General features: G+C 44.7%; 1 protein-coding gene across 5 annotated transcripts in view; it reads left to right on the forward strand.

The window, feature by feature from the left end:
• HTR4 (5-hydroxytryptamine receptor 4) overlaps window positions 1-14,995 on the forward strand; it is a 130,781-nt gene that overhangs the window by 35,982 nt on the left and 79,804 nt on the right. For all 5 annotated transcript variants that reach the window (XR_008972218.1, XR_008972219.1, XM_057409834.1 and 2 more), the window contains exon 2: window positions 1,463-1,544. Coding sequence is in view for 3 of the 5 variants with exons in the window: in XM_057409834.1 (XP_057265817.1) it covers window positions 1,519-1,544 (26 nt within the window). In the remaining 2 variants the exon portion in view is untranslated. The remainder of the gene's footprint in view (window positions 1-1,462; window positions 1,545-14,995) is intronic.

Raw genomic sequence — 14,995 nt, forward strand, 5'->3', positions numbered from 1 at the left:
AAAGCTATGTATAGTCTATACCTAGCAAAGTACTAATTCTGGTAAACTCTGAGCCAGGCCTGGGTAGTGGGTGTTCATTTGGAGTGCGAACCTGGCATCGTATCTAGGAAGCCTGAGTCAGAAACTTACCCTGTTTTTTTCCATTGGGTTAATAGCACCAAATGCACGAATTCTTTATTAAGATGGTGCATTCATTTCTTTGGAGTCATGATGGAATTTTGATAGAATTAAGAACCCCATTAATATTTATATCTGTGTTACTGGGAGTAAGTACATTTATTTTAACTTGAGCTGCAAATAATTTAGTCCTTTGTAATTACAGTACTGCTATTAAGTATTCATAAGGCTGTACAATATAGTGTCACAGGAAACCTATTTTAATTTAGTGGCAAGTCAATGTTTTAATTTTGTGTAAAAACAGAAACTCATTCACCAAGCATTTTTGCTTGTGTGTTTTTGCAAGCCTTTTATTTTTCATTTATTTCTAGAAACAAGACTATTTCAGCTGTGAAAGTCTTTGGTAATACATAGAGATGGGTCTGTCTGAGGTCATTGGGAGTTTTACCTTGAAGAAGGACAGGATGATTTAACCAAGGGTATTTATGAGCGTGCCACTTCCCACACCAGCGCCCAGAGCTCACTGGGTGAAGCGTGGCATGCTCTGTGCACTGATACAATGCTTTGGGTTAGTTTCTTAAAATCATTTTTCTACTAAGTCATTTGTGGTAGTTAGAGGAAAGATGCTGCTAGTATTTGGGGCAGGACTACACAGAACGGGACCTTTCAACCAGTAACACAAGGTGTCTGCCGAGGGCTGTGATAAATACAGTTTTTGATGTGGTATGCATGATATCATCTGACATCTGCCTATGCTTTTTCTCCTCACCCCTGTGGAAACCGAGTCTTTGTCCAGAAGAGTCTTTTGTGCTGTGGTCCTTGCAGTAGTTTGCTACCTTGCTGCAGTTGAAATAATCCTTTGGGAATCTCGATCCCAAAAGTTCCCAGGAGAAGTGGTGACCATGGAGGGGGGGGTGTTAGAGGTTGATCTTAGCTTTCAAATGAAGACTTGGAAGCTGATAAGAGGGGGAACTTTTTTTTTTGGTTTTTGGTAGAGCCACTGTCCCACTAGGACCTTGAAGCATTCTGTTAGCCCTAAGCTATGCATGAATGGTGGTGTATACACAACCACAAAAGGTTGTCTAGCACTTCAGCTTGATTTTGTGTTTGCAGGCATGCACCTTAGTGTTGTGAGATACAAATATGCCAGGGTAGATGACAGAAAACTGTGTTTTGACAGCTCTGCAATGGTATGACTTCATTTGACATGTCTACCAGACTTCTGTTTGCAAGAGAAGCCAGGACAGAGAAGCAAAATGCAGCATATGGGTGTCTTCACTGGGCAAATGTGCATCTGTGAGACAGATCCTGTAACTTATAACTGCCCTTTCTCTCTCCACTGCAGGACGAGGTCTCTTCTATGGACATTGAACTGCCAGCTACCTATGCCTATTGCCTGTGATGGAAGAACTTGATGTTAATGTGAGGTAGGATAAACTACATGGCTCCTCCTATACCTTGTCTTGTCACTAGCGAGCTGCAGGGGGCAGAAGCTATGTGGGGTGTTTGCAAAGCTACAGGATGCTATATTCTCTTTGTCTGTAGACAAAGGTTTCTGCTCATGCAGCAATGCCTGCTTTGGGGTTTCCTGTAGCTTCTGTGATGATGTAGTGTCGTCCTGTTACTTGTGTAAATGTCAGATGTGACCACCAAACCCACTTCACACAAGGACATCAAACTTGTGACTAAACCCGTGCTGCTGGCCCAGACACAGGAGGAAGCAGTATTTCAGTTGCAATAACTCTTTGTGGAAACATACACCTCTCTTCTTAAAAACCACTTGGGGACTATCTGATGTCTCAGGTTTTTATTCTGGGGAGTAGTTCTTCACCCTTCCCCTGTGTGGACACTCAGGTGGCAAAAAAATGGGGAAATGTCTTGGAGAAAACTGCTCTGACAGAGACAGATTCAGTGTATACACTCTGGTCCTCCAAGAAGCCTTTCCCTAAGGTGTTACTGAACAGAGATCAGCAGGAAATGCCATACAGAAAAGGTGAGACAGGGTTTTGCACCTCAAAAGGGATCTTGTCGTGCCACCCTGTCCTCACTGCTTTCTCCTCTTGGGCTTTCAGGTTGGGATGTGCCTCTGTGCAAGCCACAACCCATTCTCCCCAGTTGCATGCGCAGAGTGAGATAATACATTTTTCAAAGGCAATTTCTATTCTTAGTTAGCCCCTCAAAGTTCTGTACTATCAAAGAACATCTCTGGTCTTCATTCACCTACTCAAGTGTCAGGGAAGTCACCAGCAACTCCAGGTTGCTGCTTAATGCACACTTAGCAGGTCGTATTTATAACCTGGTAATCAATGCTGAGAGGTAATGTGTTTTGCTTAATGAAATTCGTCTTGCCTTTTTAATACCAAGTGTAGTTAAATGTGTAGGCTACCGCTGGTTTTCTGTAAAGGGAATTAAGGTGCTGATACCAGGCAATTTTCCCTACAATATTTTCCTGCCTGTAAAGACACTAGGAAAAAAATCTTCCATTTCTCACTGTGGTAAAAAAAATTCCCCACTATACGTTTCATCATTTATAGAAGGAAAATGTCAGTTCATAAACACCAAGGAACACAAAGAAACTGTCTCAGCGAGTGCCTGAACCACAAGTGCCTGGGCACAGGGAGGTTGTACTGGAAGGGAAGTGTGACATTATATTTATCTTATCCTTTTTTCAGTAATGTGTCATTTGCCACACGTGGAGACAGACATTGAGTAGGTCTGACTAAGCATGGGTGTTTTGAAGTGATCTGTTGGAGTTTTGTCATTCACTGTTTGTAGGAACCAACAGATCATTCTGTTTCTTCTTATTTTTTAATTTAATTTTAATTAAAACTTTCATTTCAAATTGTTTTTTTATTTGGACCCAATTTCAATATAATTAATATTAATAACATAATATAATTATATTATATATGATATTTATACTTATTTAGGTTTATAATTATAAATTATAATAATATAATATAATAGGGTCCAAAACCCACCCAAACCCAAATAAAGCTGATTCCTATCAGAGTTAGTCTTTCTCTTCTGATACTTTCCTATACGTGATGTCACCTGAACTCAATGAGAAGCGCTCGGGAGGAAGGGGTTTGGGAGCTCCAGGAGTGCATGGACAGAGCTGCAGGGGGGTTTCCTTTGGGAAAATGCCAGTTGCACAAGCCTGTAGAAAGGTATTTTGGAGAGGGTTCCCTCAAGAGACTCTTCTCCCTTGGAAACTGGTTAGTGTGGCCTGACCCTGACAGGGCAGCAGAAGGACCTGTGAGGGGGAAATCCTTGTTTGGTGAGTTATTTCATCTGACTTCCCATTTAGATGTTAAAAGAGGCACCGCAAGGCATTCCTGGGAATCAGATGATGGAAAACCCATGGGAATTTGAAAGCACTTGTGAATCACTATTGGGTCACTGTTCCGGAGCTGTTTGATCACACACTGTGGTCAGATCTCACTTTGTTATACATCAGGAATGATTTCTATGCTTTTGTTCCTAGGGCTTTTCCTGAGCTGAACTAAGGCAGTCCTTCATTCTGTGTGATTGATTGCGTAAGCTGACTTTGTGGTAGGCACATGGTTTTATTTTGACTCCACGCTTTCCAAACTAGGGATTTTGGGGTTTGAGAGCTTTGCTATCAGCCACCAGTAAGTAGCCGATGTTTCTCCTTTAGCTGCCCTAATTCCAGCTTTTTTTGCTGAGATGTGAAAAACTAAATGTTTTCTGTCAAAGCAAGGACCTTCCATGTGCTGTTTTCCAGAGCTGTATGTGGTAAGCCTGAGAGGTGGGAGCACTGGGGTTCTGCCTCGCCATCCCTATGGGGCTCAGGGATGCTGCAGTGGGAAGGCTGCATGAGAAGGGCAGCAAAGCTTGGGGAAATGGGAGATGTTTTGACAACATGATGACAACAGCAGGCTGTGAGGAGAGTGGGGACAGGTTGACTTTGTTTAGAGCTGAGCCTTGTGGAACAGCAGCATTTGGAGCAGCAAGTTCCACAGTTGTCCTGCTCCAGCCATCTGAGATGGCCATGGCCACAGAGCTCCTGCCCTTGACAGGTTTTGATGAGGTGCTCCAGAAGATGACAAGTGATGAGTGGCTTTGCATCTCTGTAGCTACCTGAAGCATTGCAGGCAGCTTCATCTGTACAAATGTTTTATTTCTGTGGAAAGAATTGGTATGAATTTTGCAAAGGCTGCAGCATGAGGTTGGAGACACATTCCTGGAAACTTTAGACAGTCTGCTTTGGAGCTTGTATTTATCATAGCCAAGGGGGGTGGCAGACCTCATTTTCTTTAATTCTAGAGTAGAATAGAAAAATAAATGGCATTACATGTATTTGATCTATATTTTATAGAATTTTTAATTTTGTGTGACTTGGTGATTGTTATTGGACACATTTATTATAGGCAGTAGGCTAATGAGGTACTGTCAAGTGGTTTGGAATGAAAACTCTAACACTGGAATTGGTTAGAGTATGGGGGAAGCTATTCTCTTTATTCTCTTCGTTTCCAACACCTTTATAAAGCTATTAGCTGGGCACACTGCAAACAAGAGTGCAGCAGTCCTTCCCCCTGACCAGTTGTAGCACAGTAGGCACATGGTGGGGCTGTTTGCTGCTGATGCCCTCAACCAAAGGGCAGGAGCTCCTGCAAATTCCTTCACTCTTACCCTCACTGGCACAAACCCCTTCCTCCATCTGAAGGTTGTGATGTAGCACTTGCAATCTTCTCTTTGGAGCCAGAGCTGGCACAAGGGTTTTAGCAAGCAGGCTGCTGCCCTGCCTGCTCATGACAAGGTGTTTCTTGTAAATCTGTACAAACCTTCAAAACATGTTTGCATTTCTCTTTTTCAGTTTTTCTGTTTTTTTTTTTTTGGTGCATTAAGACAATTTCACTTTCATACAAACAGAAGGATTTTGACAGCCTTAGAGAAAGTGGAAAAAGGTTGACTCTCTTTGAGCACAAAAGGAAAATATAGAGATGGTTCAGCTACAGTTTGTTCCACTGCACCTACACTTGCATTTCAGTGCAGAACAGCAGTAAGGTGAATCTCCCAGTCATCCCCACACATGGTCCATCAGTTCAGATGACATAACCCTTGGCAAGGAGACTTGAAAACTGTGTTCCTCTTGGAAGACACTAAACCAGCAGCTCTGCACCACACACTCTGCAGTCCACAATGAGAACTAAAGTTTTTGAAGCATGGGCTCAGACTGTGCAGCTTCCTCATTCAGGCATCATGGGGACAATCAGGCAGGAGACTGGGCTAAATCCAAAATTCCAAATACCCCCTATGTCCTGCACAGAGTGGAGATGTACGGGCCACAGTACCAACTGCTTTGATTTGTTCCGTTGTGCCAAACGACCAGAGAAAATAGACATAGTTTCTGTGTACAGAAGTTACCTGGCAGTCCATGGACTCATTTCTCTGTGTACAAACCAGGCAGGTGGCTCTTGCAGAGTGTGGACAGGTACATAACAACTCTGCCCTTGAAAACTGAGAGGATTTCTGTGTACCAAGAAGGGCACCTGCAGACCTTGCTGAGCAATCCAAAAGGGATGGACTCCGCTTCTTTTGGGCCCTTGCCAATGTAGACAGCAAACGTGCCATTCATGGGGAGTGGGCAATGGCCTCACTAAAGACTATTAAAGTCTTCACAGACCTTTGGTAAGACTGTTATCATATCAGTATGGAGCATTGACTGTAGCCAGGAATAATGTAAAGCTTCCCATTGGCATTCCAGCCTCCTTTTATCACATAGCAGATCAGACTCCTCTACATCACTGCGAGCACAGGTGACTTGAAAGCACACTAGTTCTGAATGGTGTGTTTTGCCATTCGTGTGTGTTTTCCCTTCTTTGAGCTCCAGCACTCCTTGTTCATTCATTCAACTCACTGCTATGGGTGCTGCATGTCAAGCCCAGCATTTCTAGCTCCTGGTCTGCCTCAGAGATGCTCTGCTGGCACATTTTGAAAACCATTGACCCAAACTTTTGCAAGAGCTTTGGCACAGAAATGCTCCGGTGTCATTTACGGCAGTGCAACAGGTTGGGAAGTTGCAGTTATTAACGAGAGGCAGTTTGAACATTTCTCAAACTGCAAACTGATTTTCATGCTCTGGCTGATGTTTCCGTTGGGCAAGCACCCTACTATTGCATGCTAAATATCGACTGCAAAGTTGTGCTTCAGGCAGCTTTTAAAATGCATTTCTGTTAACATTTTAACCCCAAAGGCCGTGCTCTGGGCTTTGAGAACTGGACTGTTTTCCACTTTCTCACACAAACTCTTTGTGTAAGTCTGTGGACAAATCTTCAAGACTGACTGATTCTCCCCACTGTGACAAATGGAGTTCCTTATGAGCTCCAGCACAAGCAGCTCTTAAAGCCCTTAGCTGGGAGGGGAGAAGCAGAAGAGCAGCTGCCTGGTGTTTATAGCCAGGACCGGGCAAGGAGAGCTGTGCTTGTCCTGGCTGGAGCCATTCTCAAACTCTTGGGCAACCTCTCCTATTTGAACGGGTACTCCTGAGTGTGGGCAGAGCTGTTGTGTGTACTTCACACTGTATGAAGGCTTGCTGCTTCCTCAGGTGTTGGGGAGAGGCTGTTATGCTCTTGAGAACTAAGCTTTTGAAAAAAATCATGAGAAGGTTCAGTGCAAGTAAATAGCTTTTATATAAGGCTTTTTATTGTAGCTGTTGGTGGAGGCAGACTCCCTTTGCTAAATCAACTGTGGAGAAACAATGCATTATTTGAATTTGTCACAACAGTAATTGCTTTTTATTTTTAAGCTGAGCCCCCAAACCAGCAGAATTTTAGATTGATGTTAATTGCTTCCAAACTTGGCTTTATCAGCTTTAGTTTTCTCTGTTTGCTGCTGAAGGTGTTTTTGTGCCTTGAACTACTCTGGAAAACACAGAGCCCTCCAGCAGTACTGCGTGGGGTTCATTAATCTTGTCTTGACTTTGAGAAATGAGAAGCAAGGTGGAGGAACAAGGAATAAGATCAGTTGAATTAGTTGTGTTTGTTTGGAAGCAAAAATATTCCATTATTTAACCTAGCTGCTGTTCCCAAAGTCCTCATACAGAGGCATAGTAAACATTATTTCTGACAACAGACCTTCTCAATTATATGCCCTCTTGAATCAAGTTGTATATTGAGTGAGTCCCCAATCCAGAGCCCTGCCTGTTGGCCCAAGAGGTTCCTTTCTCCATGGACATCAAGAAGTGGTGCTGTTGATGGCTGACTCTAAGATGGGTTTGTTACCTAAAGCTGGTACACTGGCAGGATGGCTGGCTGCAGAAAGAGGCAGAGGTCTTGGGTATCTTCTTCCTACCCACACCTGGGGAAAACAGGAGCAATAGTCAGCAATGGGAGAGAGAGGGAGTAAAAGAGCTATATCCCTGAAATCCTGGAAGAAGCTAAGGGTTGTCCTAGGGGAGGAGTTGGAGTGTGTGCTGCTCCCCGCTTCCTTAAGACATTGGCAGCCAGCAATAAGGACTGAGGGGGGTGAGAACTGAGCTGTGAGGCAGGACAGGCAGAAAACTGGGCTAAAAGCAGAGGTGGCTATTTGGGCGAGGAGGAGGCTGTGCTGAGCGGTTAGAACAAAATAAGTGTCTGGTTTAATGGACCAAAGTGTATAAGATGGAAGGATTTCATGAAAGAGCTTGTGTGCTCTGAGTGCCCTGACAGGGATGTTCATGGAAAGCAAATAACTTAAGATTCCTGCAGCAGGTTGCAATGTAAGTGTTTATTCTCATGTATACACAAACTCTTTACAAAACCTCCCCAGCTTCTACACTTTGCGTCATTAAATCATTGTTTATCTCAACTTCTTTGATCACATTTCTGTTAGGTGAAAAATACCATGCTAAAACATCATTTAACAGGACAAAATCAGCCTAAAATGCTCTTCTTTTCCTAGTCCCCTTTCTAAGGGAAGATCAGCTCTAGTCCTCCTGTAATACCTGCAGCATCCATCCAGAGAGGTATTTGCTCATGCATTTCTGTGGAGACAGAGATACTGATTGAGAAGATTTTCTACAGAGTCCTATCTCCTCTGCCTGCATCCCCCAGGCAGGAATGGTGCAATGATCAGAGGAGCACGTAGATGAGGGCTCTGTGTTTTCATCCCTAGGTATACAAGTGGTATGATGTCCAGTTCTGCTTGCTGAGCTGATGTGGATGAGCGCATCTACTTCCAAGGGTAATGGCAGGCAGAACACACAGTGCCAGAAAAGAGTGAAGTAAAACCCTACAGATCCCTTATGAGGCAAAACTTAACAGTATTGATTTATATCAGCTGTAGATATGACCATGTATAAGCTGTGCTATTGAGCAAAATGACCCATTTTATAAGCAGCCATTTGAAAGGCGGCTGGTTGCTGGGTTTGTTTGGAATCATAGAATAGTTAGGGTTGGAAAGGACCTTAAGATCATCCGGTTTGAAACCCCCTGCCATGGGCAGGGATGCCTCACACTAAACCATGTCACCCAAGGCTCTGTCCAACCTGGCCTTGAATACCACCAGGGATGGAGCATTCACAACCTCCCTGAGCAACCCATTCTAGTGCCTCACCACCCTTACAGTAAAGAATTTCGTCCTTATATCCAATCTAAACTTCCCCTGTTTAAGTTTTAACCCGTTACCCCTTGTCCTATCACTATAGTCCCTAATGAAGAGTCCCTCCCCAGCATCCTTATAGGCCCCCTTCAGATACTGCAAGTTTAGCCTCTGCAAGTCCCGCAGGGGCAAGTAGGGAATAGTCCATGAGCTGAGAGCCCTAAAACATGGGGCATTTCTGAATGTGCAGCCATAGACTTTGCAGTGTTTCCTGTATGCTGACAACGGGTGCAAGAAGAGGGGTGAAGCAGGAGGGCGCAGGGAAGGAAGGCACGGTGTAAGGGCTCACTTTTGTATTCTGTGCTGCTCTCTACAGCCCAGGCACCACTCAGCGGGAGGAGTAGCTGTTACCAGCCTGGGTGCTTCTCATATTGTTCAACTTTTTTCTCAGTTTCTAGGGAAACACTTTACAGCACTATATTTATCGGAACATCTTTCCAAACACCTCCGCCAACACTTAATTAATGGAATTTTTAAGCCTGGCTCCAGCTTCTGCAAATTAATAGTGTGCTCCTTTACGGCAGCTGTGGAGCAAGTGGGACATATATACTCTCTGAAATAAGTTAGAGCGTGCAGAGGGGCAGCTCCACCATTTGTCTCTGTGTGCTGAGCCTCCCCAGGGAGGTAAGGCTGTCATGCAGCCTGCAATGTTTCACTCTGCTTTTATTAGTGTGCCCTGAGGAGTCTGCACAGATGAAAATGCCATTGCCAAAGAGTTAGGTCACAAAAATTAACTTTTTGGTGTATTTCAGCACATCCTTTCTTTAGCTACAGTGTCTCTACGCAGAGTGGCAGCTAGCGGAGATCTGAAAGAGGCTGTGGAAGGTTGTTAGAACAGTCCCAAAGCCTTAGGATATCCCGGGGCAAGAGCTAGCTCTAGGGCTTAGCAAAACTGGGCAGCAGATTGCCCAGAGCAAGAAAACGGGCTGTACCTTGTTGCTAGCTTTTCCCCACAACGGCTTCGTGAAAGGGTAGTGCTGGGCCCTGCAGCACCAGAGGCTTTCCAGGACACACTCCTTGACTGTTCAGGGCTGACCCTCGACGTTAGGCTGGCAAAATTCAATGTGTCTCCATGTTTGGGATTTCTTGAGCCAGCCATGCTCAGATGTGGCAAGTAAGGAAGCTGGGAGGGGATGTTAGGGTGTCTCTTAAGAGAGGCGTGCTGTAGAACTGGGGCTGTGAGAGAGACATGGGACACAGTTAGCTGTGTAAGGGTTAATAGGGCACCGTATTGACAGAGCCATGTTTCCTCATAGAACAGAGGTGATGGTGTCTCAGAAGGAAAGGGTATCGGCTACAGTCAATCTAATCTAATCTAGTGGCTGGAAATCTAATGGCTTTTGCTCTCCTCTCATTGAGTTGAAATTCCCTGAGTTACTTTGGGAGAAGTACAGAAAGAGAGTCCTGAGGTCCTGGGTAGACATCTCTTCTGGGAATGCTGTCTTGGGTATAGGGCTGCAATGCTGAGAGTTCTGCTGAGCTGTTACCTACTGCAGATCCTGCTGTGATAGCATGCAGCTGCAGAATGAGCCATTCACTGTTTGGGAAAGAGCATTTCTACTACCTCAGATATGAAAGGTGTTGCAGCAAATCATTTTGTACTGTTTACTTGGCTGTTTCTAGGAGCTGCTATCAGGTAGTGTAAATGGCTGTTGATAGACTATTACCCTGGAGCAGAGTGCATCTATGACACAGATAAGAAATGTGCTCCTTTTCTTAGTTCAGTCTTTCCACTATTTATTTTGGCCTTACTGTACTGTGACAATGAATCATCAGTGATGTGACTCCTTGGTCTGGCAACAGTCAGAGGTCTGAACCTCAGTCACTGGCTGAACTTACTTGCCCCATTGCCCCATCTGTTAACCAAGGACTTGCCAACCTGTGTCCTGTGTCTGCCTCCTAAAGACAGAACACTAAGGAAAAGTATCTGTTGTCTGAACACAAGCTTTGCCATCTGATGGACAGGAACCCTGTGGAGATGAAGCTTTCAGGGAGTCTTTGGGTGTTTGGGGTGAATCCATTTTAGGGCAGGTCATTAAAGAAAGGGTCAGAAAGAAAAACCCCAACTTGAGGCATGCTGAAAAATGTAGCAAAGCAATCGGTTCCTCCCCATCCCATGGGGAGACAAGGTGTCATTAGTACTGTGAACTGCTGGGATTACATTGCAAAGAGGCAATTTCAGTCCTTGCACTCATATCCCTTCATACAACCCAAGCTACTAGAGGCCAAGCTACCTTTAAGCACCTGCATAGGAGGTGAAGAGGTGAAGGGTCTGCCTGTTGCAGGTGACTTTTTATGGTTGATGAAGTTTCTACTCTGAAATATTGCAAGCTTAGCACAACCTTATCCAGTTCAAGTCCTCCCCAGGATATGGTGTGTGGACTACAGGGAGAATTTAATCTCACTCTTGACAGATGCCCTTCTATTTCTCACATCTGAGGAACAGTAAATTTGGAAACTTATATATATATGTGTGTGTGTGTGTGTGTGTGTGTATATATATATATCTATCTACTTGCAGAGAAAAAGACATTTGAAACAGAATATCAACACTGGAGAGGGCTACTGAGACAGATGCTGGGTTTCTGGCTCTCTGCTGGTATACCTGTGATAAATGGCCCAACAGCTGACCTTTCTATTGCACGTTGGCATTGCTATAAGCTCAGTGAGGAGTGAAGGAGAAACAAAAGGGCCCTGTTTGCTTCTAAGGAAGGATGGGGTGACCTATCTGTCTGTTGATGGGTCAGAGTGAAGGAGAGCGAATTGAGCAGGGCCTTTCCCTTCCTGCAACACATAAGCTTGCACCTACATGAGAGCAGAGGAAAGCTTACGGCTGTTTTGGGGTACCTGTCTTGTCAACTGCCTTAGGTTGGGCACTTACAGTTCATCTCTAACTGTGGCTCTGTGTGTAGGCACAGAGTATTGCCACCTAACAGCAGGCAGATTTTCCTTGATTTTTCAATGACTCTAAAGCTTTAATGCACCCAGTATCTGCTTGTTTGTTTGCTAAGTGACTTTCACAGCCCAAGCGCCTCCCTATGGGAATATTGGATAGCTGTTCCAGCAGTGTACCAGATAGAGGTAAGAGCAGACTCCGCTGAACAAGAACATGTCTTTTAAAAGAAGTTGGTTCCAGATGTCAGATATGTATAAACACATTACTTCAGTTGGTCCCCTGCTCCTTAGCCTAATCTGGAAAATCACCCGAGCTCCCAGTTGGCTCCTAGAGCTCAGATTATTATTTTCCATCTCCATATCTCCAGAGTTCTATCTATTGGCATTTCAGTTCTGTTCAACTTTGTCTTAAAGGCCAGGACCTGAAAATACAGTTTTTGTTTTCAAAGCCTTCTTCCCACAGTGAGATCATAGGCCTGTGGTGATGTGCCAGCTCATTGCTCACTGTCAGTAGACTAGTCTGGAGACTTAACCAGGGCTTGCTCTTTCACCCTGGGTTCAGCAGTAGCAGCCATTTTTCTCCTTAGTTGCTGGTGCAGTGCTGTGTTTTTGACTCTCAGCCTGGGAACAGCGCTGATAACACCAATGTTTTTAGTTGTAATGTTTACTCTGAGCAAGGACTTTCTGAGTCTCATGCTCTGCCAGAGAGGAGGAGAAGCCGGGAGGAAGCAGAGACAGGACACCTGACCCAAACTGACCAAAGGGGTATTCCATACCACAGCACGTCATGCCCACTATATAAACTGGGGGCAGTTACCCGGAAGGGCTAGATCACTGCTTAGGTCGAGCAGGGTATCGGTTGGCAGGTGGTGAGCGGTTGTATTCTCTTCCCTTGTTATTTCCCTTATCATTGTTATTATTGGTGGTAGCAGCAGTGGTTTGTGTTATACCTTAGTTACTGGACTGCTCTTATCTCAACCCACGGGAATGACATTCTTTCAGTTCTCCTCCCCAGCCTGCTGGAAGCAAGGGAAGAAAGAAGGGGGGGGAGTGAGTGAGCTGCTGTGTGGTTCTGAGTTACCAGCTGGGCTTAAACCATGACACCTCATGAGCTTCCTGAGACCTATGAGGATTTATCTGGGAACAGATAAGAAGACAGGCTGAGAAAGTTGGGTCTGTTCATCCTGGAGAAGAGAAGGCTGCATGGAGACCTCATAGCAGCCTTCCAGTATCTGAAGGGGGGCTACAGGGATGCTGGGGAGTGACTCTTCATTAGGGACTGTAGTGACAGGACAAGGGGTGATGGGTTAAAACTTAAACAGGGGAAGTTTAGATTGGATATAAGGAAGAAGTTCTTTACTGTAAGGGTGGTGAAGCACTGGAATGGGTTGCCCGGGGAGGTTGTGAATGCTCCATCCCTGGTGGTGTTCAAGGCCAGGGTGGACAGAGCCTTGGGTGACATGGTTTAGTGTGAGGTGTCCCTGCCCATGGCAGGGGGTTGGAACTGGATGTCCTTAAGGTCCTTTCCAACCCTAACTATTCTATGATTCTAACAGGTTGTTGTCTACTTAATGGGAAGTGTAAGAGGAAAATAAATACATCTGACAAAAGAAGATAAGCAGGAAGGACCTGATTCATTGATGTTAATTTAGTCAAGAAGTTCTCAGGACTGAGAACTGAGTGGTGAGGAAGCTGCCCAAGAGCTGTGACATATTTCTGAGCACACCCAGTTAGTTGCTTGGGTATTTGGAGGACATGAGCAAGTAAAGGATGTCACAGGAGTCCAGACAGATATTGAGTTACTCTGCAGAAAGGAGGCATGGGCTGCCAGAGAAGCTTCTTTGAGGCTTGTTCATCAAGATAAACCTCCTCGTTGCTGGTAGACATCCCTGGAAGATTAATAGACTGCCTTTCTTCTTTTGGAATTAAACTGCTTTTGTGGATTTTGGGCCATGCTACAGTGGAAGAATACATATTTTTTTCCTCCATTCCCAAGCAGCTTTGGTCCCATTACTGTCATTATTTGCAATTTCCATTTTTATGGGCCATAATGGGGATGTGATTTTCGGGCTGAGCTGGCAGCTACAGTGAAACATGGAGGTTTTATTTCTTGCAATTCAGCTACTGTTCAGTGTGCTTTCCTGAGCCCAGCAGATCTGGGACTAGTCCAGTGCAGGCACCTAGTGGGTTTGTACTGCTTATGTGTTCTCCTGTAAACCACGCTCTAAGCCCTTGTGGATGCTGTATCTTTGCAGCAACGTGAGGACCTATTTAGAATTAGTCTTAGGTGCGCACTGTAAGACAGAAGATTTCACTGGAGGTCGGAGCTGTAAACTGATTCAGCTAACAGTGTCCCTCACCTGAAATACCTGTTGAAGCTTGAATGAGCAGAAAATGAACCGCAAACCAAAGTAACTTTCTGCGCGCATCCTCAGTTAAAATGCACTTCAGCAGCTTTCCAGAAATGTCACTAATTAAAGTTTTCAGTGCTTTGTGACTGGCAGATCTACTGTATTTCCAACACCCTTGCAGACCCCTAAGCAGAGAATTTAAGCCCAATGGGAACACGCTTCCCTGCTTGAGCAGCCTGGCTGCTCAGCGCTGCCAGCAACCTGCTGACCCCGGGTTGGAAACTGGTTTCCCTGCTATGAGGTGGAACAAATTACACACAAAAGCAAATGCCTGTTGCAGTCTGTTTGCTCTTTTTGAGCCTTGTGTCTCTATGCTTGGTTGGTCCCTTTTCTGACACTTGAAAAGAACACTGGGTTTGCAGTGTCATTTTATAGGCGTATCTAAGATGCTGGATGCAGGCAGCTTACCTTTTTCTTCTTCACTTGTCTCAAAACTTTACTAATAGGGCCACATGGCACAGCTGACATGCCCAGCCTTTCTTCCTCCATAAGCTTTTAAACCCTTAAACTGATCCTGTATTTCAGCTCTATTTTATCAAATTTCAGGCCTTTGCTTGTTTCCAAGTATAGGGCAATAGGTTTTATTTCCAGTAGGGTATGCCCTGTTTTCCCCTTGAATTCTTCTTCTTCTCCCTTCAGAATTCTTGGACCAGTTTCCTCAGTCAGTGGCAGGGAAGATTATAGACCTGTGGTACCCAGCATATCAGGGTGTAATCTATTTGCAAGTGGTCAGTTATCGAACTGAAAAAGACTTAAAATCATTCTGCACTATTTTAGCTGGTAGAGGTAACAGCTCACTCACAGTTGTGGGTCAAACTGACCTGTGAGTGCAAAGTATACCTGATGCCACCAAGAAACCTCGAGGTCTTTTCACTCCTTTGTGGAGAAGAAAGTCTCTTCTCTTCACATTGCTCTCTTCTGTAACAGCTTCCCTAGGAATCTTTGTCAAGGGCTTCTGCAGGTGAGCA

The sequence above is a fragment of the Pezoporus wallicus genome, unplaced genomic scaffold, assembly GCF_028554395.1.
Source record: "Pezoporus wallicus isolate ANWC-B61680 ecotype Strahan unplaced genomic scaffold, APGP_CSIRO_Pwel_v1 contig_4309, whole genome shotgun sequence".
Lineage (NCBI taxonomy): Eukaryota > Metazoa > Chordata > Aves > Psittaciformes > Psittacidae > Pezoporus > Pezoporus wallicus.